Raw genomic sequence first — 12910 nt, forward strand, 5'->3', positions numbered from 1 at the left:
TTGCCCGTGTCATTTATTTATTTGTTTATTTATTTATTTATTTATTTTTAACACATTGCAAATTTGTGACTGACTTGCTGCACATCTGTACCTGTGAGTCCTGAGTCCCTGGAGGGACCCTCACTGCAATCAGAAGGCAGAAGGAGGTGAGATGGGCAATGCCCATAGTAAGGCAGGTGGCGTCAGGCAGTGGTGGCGCAGCTGTGCATTGCAGCAGCCTTTGAACAGAGAGCTCATTGCGGAGCTGGACTTCGAAGTCTGCTGTCCAAAGATAACATCTTTGAAACCTCTCAGGTCTGTGGCTCGCAGCCAGCCAACATTGCACTCTTTGGGACAGAGACTGTCTTTTTTGGATAACACCTATTTCATTGCGGCCCACTCTGGAATGTAGTTAATCATAGCCAGAGTTACTTTATTTTTTCTTTTTTAAAAATATGGGACTGCGGCTGAACAACCTAACCAACTTTCTATGGTTTCCATGACTATTCAGAGTGCTTTGAGAAGTGTGTCTGAAATAAGATGGATGCACTGCTCTTTTTCACAAATACTGTCAACTTACAGGTTACATGCTAGCTATTAGAAGCTATCATTAAAGTTTCACTAAACAATGAGAAGCAATGTGCTAGTGAACTATTTATGCTTTTTCAGTATTTGTTGCTTTAAATAGCAGCTCCTGGGACTGAAGGGCTCCCAGGACTGGAATTGCAGACACATTGCTGGACATGGATGAAGTTTCACTGGCAAAGCTCTGTAGCACTTAAGGGAACGATGTTCCGCTCCCACTCCTAAAAATGTCAAAGCTGCGTAACTTTTCCATTCTTCAGTATAGTTTTTAATGGTATGCTGAGTACAGCCAGCAGTTGAAATACATCCTAGATACTTTGGATCTGCCTGATACAGACCAAAAGAATCTTTAGTCTTAATCTTTTTCTTCTTCATAATTCTGAGGTGGATAGGTTATGTTTTTCAGATACGTTTTTGTTTTGAAGTACTATTTTTCCATTTGTTTACTGAATAAATAACTCACCCTAGCGTGGTTATTTCTTGGATTTGCAGCTGATGCAGAAAAAGTTAACTTAATTTCACTCAGCTGGCATTGTCTTCTCAAAATGTACTTGTCTGATGTGCTTATGCGCATTGTGTTTTTAATTTCCAACTTTGGTGCCAGCGTAAGCCCATTCTGCTTATCCCCCACAGCTTAAGCTCCATGCGTTGTTGGGAGGATTTCTGTTCCCCAGCAGCGGCAGTTCTAGCAGCTGCTTGCTCGGAGGCTGCTGTTTCCTCTGGCACGAGGTGCAGCCATGAACCCAGAGCATGGCTGTGCGGATTGTGCTGTCCCTGTTTTGCTGCATGAGCCACACAGCTGCTGTGGAGCAAGGCAGGGGTTGAGGACAGGAAGTCTGAGCTTGGATGTTGCAATTGATAATAATGGTGAGGAAACAGCAAGCTGGAAGTCTTTTAAAGACACTTCTTTGTCACCATGATTAGGTGGTCTTTGATCAACCAGTCTAGAGGCAAGACTGTGGAGTCGCGTCAGAGACACGGGTCTGCAAACAAACAAATGGTACACCTGCTGCTCCTGGTTCAGACAGCCTTTGCTGCCCGAGGAGGATGTGTCCTAGGAGGAAAGCTGTGTGGGAGTTGTGCATCTAAAAGTGCAAACAAGCAAAGAAGTGTGCCTGGACACCTCAAAAGCAGAATTTCCTGTTTAGAGCATACCCCTGGTAACAAATAAGTGCATTTTGAAGCCTCTTGCAAGGGCTAAGAAAAGCTGTCTGCAGCTACTTGCTAGCTAGCGGCGAGATCCTCTGACCATCCATGATCCCATCAGAGGGCTATGGAACTGCGGGGCACATGTACCCATGGACATACTCTGAATATTCTTGAGCCCCTGACACCTCCAGTGCACGTCTCTGTACTGAGTGCTGGCCACGAACAGCCCAAAGTCAGAAGTATGGGAAGTGAGGGTGCTCAGATCTGTATCAGGGCTTGGAGGAGAGGTTCCTTGTGCCTGGGTACCTGCTGATGTCCAGAAACTCCTATGGTTGCATCTGCTGCGTTAAGTATGGGGCCATATGAAGCTGATGCCTGTTGCAAGGAAGGGCCCGGACAAGGACACTGATGCCTTTTGTACAGAAATAACACGTACATTTGTAGTTTTATCTGTCACTTCTCCTCAAGTAGAAGGAAGGGAAGGAGAATCCAGCTGTTCTGGAAGTTAATGGTACTGTCAACAGCAAGGAAACAACAAGCCCCAAGCTAAATCCTTCACAGGATTTGTTTAGTGCCTTTTCCTCTGTTGAATAAAGAAATTTGTTTTTTGGAATGCTTTTCGGAATCTTTTAGGTTTTTGTCTTGGATGCTCACATAGTTGCAGGAAGAAAGGAAATAAAAACATACAAACAATTCTGTCTCTGATAGCATTTAAATATTATAGACAATATCAAGTAAGACTTGGTATTTGTTTTACTTGTAGCTGTGTTATACATTCCTTCTAATCTTTTATTTTTGCAAAGATGAAAATTACTAATTTAATCTTTGAAAGCATGTTTCTAAACAGCCGTGAGTTTGAATTTCTTCTCTGGCTTTCTTCAGTGTAAGATTATGCCACAGCATTTTGGTCTTTCAGTGTCAGCTTTTTTTTTTTTTTTTCTTAGTTTGCTGTAAGCAAGGTATTTCCAGGCTTTCTCTACTACACAAGGTATTTAGAACTGTTAATGTGATTTTTGCTTATTTGTTTTTGTAATTGTTACCTGTTTACAAAGCCATAAGCACAGCTATCCCAAGGTGTTGCTTAAGCAACTTTTCTTCACCACCTTCAATTTGCTGAAAATCTTTAGTAGCTTACAAATTCCTGTAGCAAAGTAATGGTTCTGTGTGTGTACCAGGAAAAAGACTTCTTTTAAGAGGGCAATGTGGTTCTGGTGAACTGAAAATCGTAGAATCCTTAGAGTTAGAAGGGACCTTTGGAGGTCATCTAGTCCTGCAATGAGCAGGGACATCTACAGCTACATGAGGTCACCCAGAGCCTGGTTCAACGTGACCTTGGATGTGTCCAGGGACAGGGCTTCCACCACATCTCTGGGCAACCAATGTCTCACCATCCTCCATGTAAAATACTTTTTCCCTATATCCAACCTAAATCTACCATCTTTAAGTTTGAAATCATTGCCCCTTGTCCTATCACTGCAGTCCCTGCTAAAGAGTCTGTACAGCTTCTTGTGAAACAAAACCCATCTGCAGCTTGTCCTAGGAACAAAATTCATTTTGTTCTGCGTGTCAAAAGCAAACAGATTTTGAGTCTGTGCTCTTCTTTTCTGGATTTGTTTCTTCACTGTGTAAGGGGAATTGTGCATTGCAGGAAGTAAAGACTGATTGTTGCAATGCCTGTTCTGCTTTGTGGAATGTGCCAGGACTGTGAGCTGTGCAAAGACAGCAGAGAGTAGCGTGGAGAAATCAGGAGCAGTTCTTTCTCACCCTCATCCTCTGTGTGTGGGAAAACCAGAAACTGGTGTGTTTGGACCTAAGGATTTGATAAAGAGGGCAATCTGCTTCCACTTAAATACTCATATGCTAAAAGGAGATGACTAAATAAATTCTGGAGTTTGTAGGAAGTCTCCCAGCTTCGCCAAGTGACTTTTGCAGTAGAAACCTATTGGTGATAATGGAATGACTTGGCTTTTTGTCTTCCTTTCCAGTTGGCCTGCTGCTGTGGTACCGCGGCTTGTTCCTTGTGCTGCAAATGCTGCCCCAAGATAAAACAGTCAACAAGCACCCGCTTCATGTATGCACTTTACTTCATCCTGGTGACTATTATCTGCTGTGTCATGATGTCAACGACAGTAGCTAATGAAATGAAAACACACGTAAGTAAGATATGCACTTCTGCTTCTGAGGGGTCATGGAGCTCTTTCTCTTGTCTCCTCATGTATAAAAGGGTGCTTGCTTCTCAGAAGAGGCAGTCCATTCTCTCTACCCACGCACTTCCAAACCCAGACTGGAGGACTGTGCATGATCAGCATCTTCTTGTCAATTGCTTACACTCTGAGTGTATTTCACAATAGGAAGAGTCAAGGATTGCAGGACTAGTGGCCTGCCTTCTCTTTTGTTGTAGAGAAACCCATTACACTAAACTCATCCTATGTTTGCAGTGTGGGTAGTTTCAAGACATCTTGTAGTAGAATAAATTGCTTTAGTCTAATGTTGAGTTTCTTTGGTAGCTTGTTCAGCAGCAGAAAAAGCAGCTAGAAAACAATGCTTCAAGAGTTGTATTTATAATACTAATTCTGCGTCAAGGTCAAGGGAGGTGATACTCCCCCTCTACTCTGCCCTGGTCAGGCCTCACCTGAAGTATTGTGTCCTGTTCTGGGCTTCCTGTTACAAAAAAGACAGGGATCTCCTGGAAAGAGTCCAGCAGAGGGCCATGAAGAAGATAAAGGGCCTGGAGCATCTCCTCTGTGAGGAAAGGCTGAGCGATCTGAGTCTGATCAGCCTTGAGAAAAGAAGACTCAAAGAGAATCTGATCAATGTCTATAAATATCTAAGGTGTGGGAGGCAAAGGGACAAGGCCGTACTCTTTTCAGTGGTGTGTAGCGATAGAACAAGGGGAAATGGCCACAAACTGAAGCAAGGAAGCTCCGCACAAATGTGCGTAAGAACTTCTTCGCAGTAAGGTTGATGGAGCACTGGAACAGGCTGCCCAGGGAGGTTGTGGAGTCTCCTCTGGAGATTTTCAAGACCTGCTTGGATGCCTACCTGTGCAACCTGCTGCAGGGAGCCTGCTTTGGCAGGGGGGTTGAACTCGATGATCTCTAGTGGTCCCTTCCAACCCCTACAGTTCTGTGATTCTATGATTCTGTGTCCTTTGTGTTATGTGACAGACTACTTCCACAAAGCACGGTGCTGTGAATCTTGTGCAAAGCATTTTCTTCCATGTGCATTGAGTCATCATGTTCTCATGACCTCTAACTACAGCATACATTGTTCAATTCTAATTGTTTTTTTAATTAAAGATCTTCAAAAGCATTAAAGGAGCAGTGGCTAAAACTAGATTATAAAATTCAAATTTCTTTCAGAATTGTAATATTTAACTTTCCTGAGGTAAACGTTACCAGCTTGCTTGAGGTCACATGCTAGACCTGTTGTTCTTCATCTTTGGTTTCATTTCTTAAGCCACCCAAGTTGCTCTTAGTAGCATAAATCCTCTCTCTTACCCTACAAGGTACAAGAAAGTAAGTCTGTTTTTAAGTAGAGGGAACAATGGCTGGATCACTTAATTTTTAAAAATTAAGTAATGTGGGACTGAAACTTTCCTGCCCCAAGCTTGGCATCAGGCCTGCTTTGAGGTTGTCACTGTACTCGCCCTGGAGATTCAGAGTGCTTCAGTTGCTGTGAGCATCTAGTTCTCTGTTTTCCTTCTCAAAGAGGGAGTCCCAGAGAGAGCACGGTGATGGCCATTTCCTTGTTCAGCTGGCTGTTGGCTGAGTTGGTGCCCTACTTAATTTCTGCACTTGGCTTTCAGTTAGCTGTGAAACACATCCCTCTGCAGCAGCCTGGGCCCAGAAGCTGGTGGTAACATCCTGTAAGAAAGGTGAAACAACAGGATTATGTAGGGCTATACTAAAGAATATTAGGACAGAATGTACATAAAGGGCATAGTGGGGTGAAGGTCACTGGCATTGAAACTTGAGGGTTCTTCGTTGCTTGGATTATCTCAGTGCTACCTTCTTACCTCTGGTCACAAGAAGATGCCATCACCCCTGTAAGAGTGCCTACTACGGGCAAGGTGCTTGACTGTGAGCTGCAGCTCAAAAGTTTTTCAACATGATGCTGAAGTTTCTTGCCAGGATTTTTTTTGATTTACTAGATGCTTAGATTGGCAGTAAAGTGAATAATCCAAGGAACTGAAGTATGTGGAAGACAAATTATATGCTAATACGTACCCAAATTTCATAGTCACTTTTCCATCAGTAGTGTGGTTTTAATGCAGTTTGTATTCCTAAAAAAAAAGCCTGTCTCCTTATCCAACAGAAAAGTGATTCAAGCAGCCTTCAACAGCATGCTTTTCAGCTTTGCCAAATTTATTTTCCAGTTTGTAGTCTTTAAAGCTCAGTGTAGGAAGAAATGGCACAAAGAGTAGCTGTTAGTGTGAAGAAGAAAGATAATCGCCTTCTTAATTTAGAGCATTTGATGACTTTGAATAGGAAATGGACCATCTGAAAGTAGTCTTTATTTTTCTCTTCTCTAATTTAATAATTCTGACTGTTAAAGGTTCAGATCTTGAAGCTAATTCAAGCCTGTTCTAGTAAAGTGGACCTTCGAAATATTTATCCAGACAAACTTGTCTTGGCTTCCCAACTTTGTTTTGAAAGGACAGGGCACTTATTGATTCCTTTGCTTTTGGCTGGATCACAGAGTATTCCTAAATCCTGAAGCCAGACTGTAAGCAAATACTTTACACAATGCTTTTAGGACCTTGTGCTCTCTTTCTTGAAAGGGGACATAATTTTATTTCATTTTAACTAAATTTGTTTAAATTTCTCTATTAAAGTAGTATTTAAAATTTCAGTGCAATCCTTTATGAAGCCATCACATTGACAGGAAACCACGAGTCTGCTTTACCAATTTAAAAATCAAATAATCACACTGATGTTACATGAAAGGAATCTCATCTTTATCATTTTAGATATCTAATAATTGCACTGATGTTATGTGAAAGGAATCTCACCTTGTTAATGAAGAGAGTTTTTGATTGTTTTGTTGATTGGTTACAAATTCCCAAGTCTGAAGTAGATCTAAAAGTATTGTAGCACTGTAGCTTTTGGATCTTTGAAGTTATTTTGAGGGGAAACAACAGCAATCTACATCTCTTATGGGCACTGTAAAGATACTTAAAAAAAAATGTTTTGCAATAATTCACTTGCCTCCACTGTCATGCATTCGGTCTGTTAATGTATGTTTAAGACAGGTTTTCCAGTTCCTGAGCTGTCAAATTCTGCAGATGCCAGCCCAGAGCTGGGAACCTGCTCTGTGCCCTGCAGTATGGCTGGAAAAACAAGTCAGTGTCCCAGGTTCCATTTCCTCACTCAGCCTGGCATGTAGGTTAAGCATGTGTCAGTGAGAAGACACTACCTGTAGAGTGCTTAGTTTCAAAACCTTGGTTCCTAATCTAACTGGCAGATTTTGGTGATCCATATTTGTGGTGAGCCCTAATAACTGAACAAAGTAAATATGGTGTCTTTTTGTTAGGTTTTTCTCTGTTCTTTTCATCCTTCCTTCTTATCTGATCCATTCCTGCACCCATGAGACAAAAAGGGAGAGAGGCTCGAAGAGTTAAATTCCAAAAAACATGCAGAGAAACCATGGCATTTATCTTTGATCTCTGGGGAGGAAGCAAGAAGCAATGGTGAGGGAGTGGGTAGGGAGTGGTTGGCTCTGGTGAAGAAAATAGTTTGAACTGTAGCAAGTAGGATAGATTGCAGAGGAACAAGTTTGTGTGTGTCAAGGCAAAAGATGGGATACAGCCTCAAGATGTGAAAGCTTTAGCAATGTGGACAGCAAGGCACAAATGGTGACAGTACAGTTATACAAGTCAGTTTTAAAACATGGCTTCCTTCCAAAAGGAAGCAAAGCAGGACTCAACTTGAAGAAGGGCTTCTATGATCCGTGTATATATTTTTCCAGTTATTCTGGTGTGAACCAGCTACGGCTTTACTGGCAAATGTTCTGTTGAAGCATGACCTTGCATTTCGCAGGCTTTGAAATGATGGTTGATGGAAAAGGAGGGAGATTATAGTTTCAGTTTGTCAAAAAACTGTTAATTTTTTTTTAAAATTTATTTATTTTCTTAATATCAAAGCTGTTTCAAAACTACTGGTTTCATCCTGAAAGTACCCGTGTCCTCCTTAAATAATGAAAGCAGAATCAGAAAGAGGATTTCAGGAGTACAAATGTTCGTGAAAACCAAGTCATTATTGTCAAAGCATTTCAGTTCTGGATGATTATATGTGCTGGTAGGGCATGCTTTCAGGCTCATTTCCCCAGCCATAACTGCATTACAATATGTTAAAATGTAAATTTGCGACCAAACCCAAGTTTTTAAATGAAGCTGCCTGTTGCCTATTTCTGTTAAGAATTCAGCTATAGATCACGTTGTTTTGTTTTCACTCTGTATCTCACCTGTTCAAGACAAGTAGTTCTACCAGTGTTTTTTCCCTTTGTCTTACCGCTGACAAAAATTTTCTTCTATACTGTCTCCATTTCCATAACAAATTTCATCTGCCACATTCTCCCTCTGTTGGATGAGGGCACGTGGGTAAAGCAGTCCTTCAGGTTCCTCTGGCTCTTAAGGCCTTTGTCCTTGCTTGTGGAGGGATTTCTGACGTTTGCACACTCATGGTGTTGGGTGCAAGTAGACCTAGGCTTGGTGGTGGCTGAAATGCAGCCGGCCTGTGCCTGGGCGCAGCACAGCTGCACCATCTTGCTGCTGTGTCACAGTTAGGATGTCAGCAACTTGCCCTGATAGGAAAGCAAGGTCAGGGTAGTCTGACCCTGCTTTTGCAGATGTTCCTGCTCAGAGTAGACTAACCTTGTTCTCATAATTGTTGCCATTGTCTCAGAGGGTTTTACTGCACTCAAAAAAATTACCAACTTGATAGTGTCTTTGCTCATGCAGCTACAGAGGTATTCATGTTATCTGGGAAGAGACTGAGTTTTTGCAGTAAGAATGCCTTTTCCCCTACTCAGAGGCCAGGGAGTTTGCTTATGTTACTTTTAAAGGGGAGACTTCGCCCCGTCAAGCTTGGCTAAGTAATCCCTGACTTTAATTGCCAGCAAAATTATCCAGCAAAGGGAAAACATAATAAAAAACTTGGGCTGGGCAAGCTACTAGCAGCTGAGCATATTTCAGAGATAAAATTTCAAGGCAGAAATTGTCTTTAAAACTTTCAGTGATTAAGAATGCGCATAAAGCTTGATAAGTTGTTCACAGCAGTAGTTTATCCTGTTGTGAAAAGATGCCCTTTTCATTACATCAGCCCTTTTGTCCCCAGCATTGTACTTGTGTTTGTTATCTGCCAGGGTCCCCAAGTGTTTGGTTTTGTTCTTGATTTGTTACTTCAGGATCATTGGTCTCTGAAAAAGATGTTTAGTTGCGCAAGATTGTTCCTGTGGCCATCATTTATCACTATATAGTGTTATGCATCCTACATAGCACTGAGCTCTTTGTTGTTTGTGTAGGCACAAAGTAAGCTGTTGTTCTTGTGAATCCATCCATTTTCTCACAGCCTGATTTGTAAGGAAATTACTGCAAGATACAGAAAAGAACATAGAGGGTCAAGAATCCCATCAAGACCTCAGTAGAAATCCATGCACTTAGAAGATTTCCATTTATAGCTATGCAGAGATGTGTTTTTAACTAGGTAGCTGATTGGTCAAGTGCCCTGGTGTTTTTCTTGTTTTAAAACTCATAATCAAAATGCTATTTGGTACCAAGTCTAGGCCTAACAGAAACTCTGTTTAATCAGTATGATCGTCTGTACCAAAAGAACTTTGATTTTTTTCTCAGAAATACTGTTAGTTCAGTACCATGCATCTTTTAAATCTGTGCTGATTTATGGTAATTACAAGCAAAGAATTGTGAGGTTAGCTAACAGCCCAGTTGCTTTCTCTGTTGTTGCTGTGGCCCCCATGGCTTGCCCTGGCAGTGGTGTGGCATTGGTAGTTCTCATAATTATTTCATTCAGTCTGTGTGCTTGTTTGGAATGCTGGCACATTCAGCCAGTTTTACATTTCATTGCTTTTCAAGATTTAAGAAAAGGTGCTGCTGATGCCCCAGACATTTTCTTAGTAGCCCTCTAAAATTTTTGTATGTGTGAGTTATGTCGCAGCTACGTGTTTACTGTGCAGCTTCTCAAGCACTGGCTACTCCTCTCTGAGTTGCTTCTGAAAGAGCATCTCAGGGTGGCACAGCTTGAATCCTTTTCTGTAATGCCAGACAGCCGTGCTGAAACCTTCTGCTTTTCATCTCCTCCTCTGATTGTAGCCCACCTAGGAGCAGCTCAGTATCATAGTTTGGCTTTCCTCTGTAGCACTTAGCAACAGTTTAACTATGTGTTGCCTTGTGCTACTGAAATACTTGCTTTTAGGAAACTGCTAAGAAGGCTGTTGACTGGTTTGGGTCACTGCATGCAATTGAAAGTTGCACAGCATGCATTGGGAAGCATGCTTTCAAAGCCTTGCAGCTGGAAGCTGAGAACTTATGTGTTAATCCCATGTTTCCTGCATTGTGGATGGCTCTCTACCCAGCTGGGAACACTGCCTGATCCCTTTCCCTTGAGTCCTGTTTGTTCTTCCCAGTCCTGTTTTGGTAGGCTTAACAGTCTGCTAAAAGAAGTAGGCACACATATCTTCTCTTCTTTCCTGGAAATGTTCGAGGATGGTGTTGCCCACAGTCTTTGATTGTTTTTCTCCCCAAAAATCAAGCCTGGCTTGATACTTTCTCACACCTGATTCCCATTTCATCTGCTTGATTTATTTGTACAGTGTTTTGTCCTAACAGATGTTGTTTCCTGATTTTTCCAGTTGCCCGTGCAGGTAGCAGTGATCAGCTCCAAAGGTTTTGATTCTCAAGTAGTCTCACTAGCCTTGGCTGAGCACTTTGTTCATACAGAGAGGCCCTTCTTCCTTTGAAATAGCTGGTGGTTTTCTAATGAAATGCCTCTATTTTTGCACGACTCCCTGGCTGTGAGAAGGCAGGGGTTGGTCTGCACAAAGGCACCACACAGGAGTTAGTCCTGTTCAGAGTCCTGCTTTCTGGACTCTCAGTGTCATGTCTGCCTGGTGAAACATAGGCCAAAATGTGGGGCAGTTTACATTTGCCTTACAGCAAGCGCAAAGCCTCAAGAGCAAATATTTAACAAGTCGAGAGGAAAGTGGAATTTTCCTGCCTCTCTGTTAATTTAACATAATTAACAGGGCAACTGGCACAGCTTCCTTTCAGAAGCTGTGATGCAAGGGAGGGAACTTGTTGTTTCCATATTGCTTGGGTGTGCTGGAAGCTCGAGGCAGAGCTTCTTGCCCCATTTGTGGCCCCTTTGGCTGGTGAAAATGCCAATATGGCTTTATGTAAGCTGTATTACTGAAACGGAGTCTGTTGTTGTAAAACATGGGTAGAAGGGAGAGGGTCCCACAGTGGGTGAATAAGTATTAAGGGACAGCGATGACTTAGGCCAACAGAGCTGAAGGAAATCAAGGTGTACTCATACCCCTGAGCCATCTGGAGGTAGCTGACAGTTGAGGTTCTGCAAAGCTCTAATTTGTCTTTTACATTGTTCTATATCCCTTGAACTGTCAAATCCAGGCTGAGGGGTATCAACAAAAGGTACTGATGAATGCTGTCAGTGTTAAATGAACTGGTGAAGAATCAGTGGTGCACCAGCTTACGAAGGTGTAGTTGTGAGGAACCACATGTCCTGTCTAACAGCTTGTAATGTGTTTTATTTTTCAGTTTCCCTTCTATGAGCAGATGTGCAAAGGCATTCAGGCGGGTGAGATGTGTGAGAAGTTGGTAGGATACTCTGCGGTGTACAAAGTCTGTTTTGGAATGGCCTGTTTCTTCTTTTTCTTCTGCTTGTTTACCATCAAAATTAACAACAGCAAAAGCTGCCGAGCATATGTTCATAATGGGTGAGTATTTGTTTAATTTCCACTCTCTTTATAGATTTATATTGCTTACTTTCCAATTGAGTGTAGTACTAGGCAAAAAGGAAGAGAAGAAAAAAGGTTGATTTGACTGCTTGTGCTGGGTATAAAGCAGTCAACGGCAAACAGCAGCAGTCAGTCAACAAAGATTGGTTTTTATCTTGTTGAGCTAGACATTTTTCTTAATACTTGGGATGAAGACCTCTAATTCCTTTTATAACCAGATGATTTCTTTTGTTTTCTCTCATCCAGATTCTGGTTTTTAAAGCTTCTACTTCTGGCAGCAATGTGCTCAGGAGCTTTCTTCATTCCTGATCAGGACACTTTCCTCAATGGTACATCCTTCTCATTTTGTTTTGCTGCTTTATTCTGTACTGCCTTGAGGGTGGTTATAAATCCTAAAAGTCTGATCAGCATGATGATGATGATGAGCATGGCTGTATTTCTTCACGTAAACCCAGTGTAGTCCAGGAGCAGAAGGAGTATTTGGGGATGTTTGGAGGTAACTACACACAGTAACCACTCATTGTTGGCGCTAAACACAAGGATACCAAGTAGGCATGTAAAATACTATTGCAGAGCTGTTGTGCAAATTCTTCAAGAAGCAGAGACTGCAATAATGCAGAAGAAATTGTTCACTTGAGAGTGTAGAGCTGTACATAAGTTTGGTTTGTGCAGGTAGCTCTGTGTCACACAGCGGCTAGGGACTGTGGTGTGTGATGGAGAAGTACCATGGGGAACAGGGTGACCTGGAGGCTGCTGGCACTGGCTGTCTGGAAGCATGCAGTGCCATAAAGTAATGTGGGATATCACAAGCTTTCAGGCTGATTGTGTAGATGCTGTTAATAAGTAGATGATAATGTAAAGCTGGGCTTCTTGCGGCCTGTTACAAGCATGCTGCTGGGATTGCGGTGCCCAGTGCATTTCCAGTCTTGCAAGATGCCTTGGCACCACTTAGTCGTGCTAGTACTGGCCAAGTGCTTCAATACCATCTCTGTGGGGTACACCAAGGGCCTGGTGGGCTGGCAGCAGTAGTCCTGGTGATGACACCAAGGTGAGTTTGTGCTTTTTGGTATGCCAGGTGCCTGTAGGCCCTTAAGGAGTTGAGTCTGGGCAGTTGCTTCCACGGAAGCACACTAGGTATGTGTGCTTTCAACTGCCCCAGTCTTCTCTGTTAAAACTTGCCAGGATGTTTATAATAGAGTAAGAG

General features: G+C 42.3%; 1 protein-coding gene across 2 annotated transcripts in view; it reads left to right on the forward strand.

Moving 5' to 3' along the window:
• Positions 1-12910, forward strand: part of SERINC5 (serine incorporator 5) — a 43287-nt gene that overhangs the window by 11381 nt on the left and 18996 nt on the right. For both annotated transcript variants that reach the window (XM_021380385.1, XM_021380384.1), the window contains exons 2-4: positions 3699-3866; positions 11507-11685; positions 11953-12035. In XM_021380385.1, the coding sequence (XP_021236060.1) occupies positions 3699-3866; positions 11507-11685; positions 11953-12035 (430 nt within the window). The remainder of the gene's footprint in view (positions 1-3698; positions 3867-11506; positions 11686-11952; positions 12036-12910) is intronic.

Source organism: Numida meleagris, chromosome Z (assembly GCF_002078875.1).
Source record: "Numida meleagris isolate 19003 breed g44 Domestic line chromosome Z, NumMel1.0, whole genome shotgun sequence".
Classification (NCBI taxonomy): Eukaryota; Metazoa; Chordata; class Aves; order Galliformes; family Numididae; genus Numida; species Numida meleagris.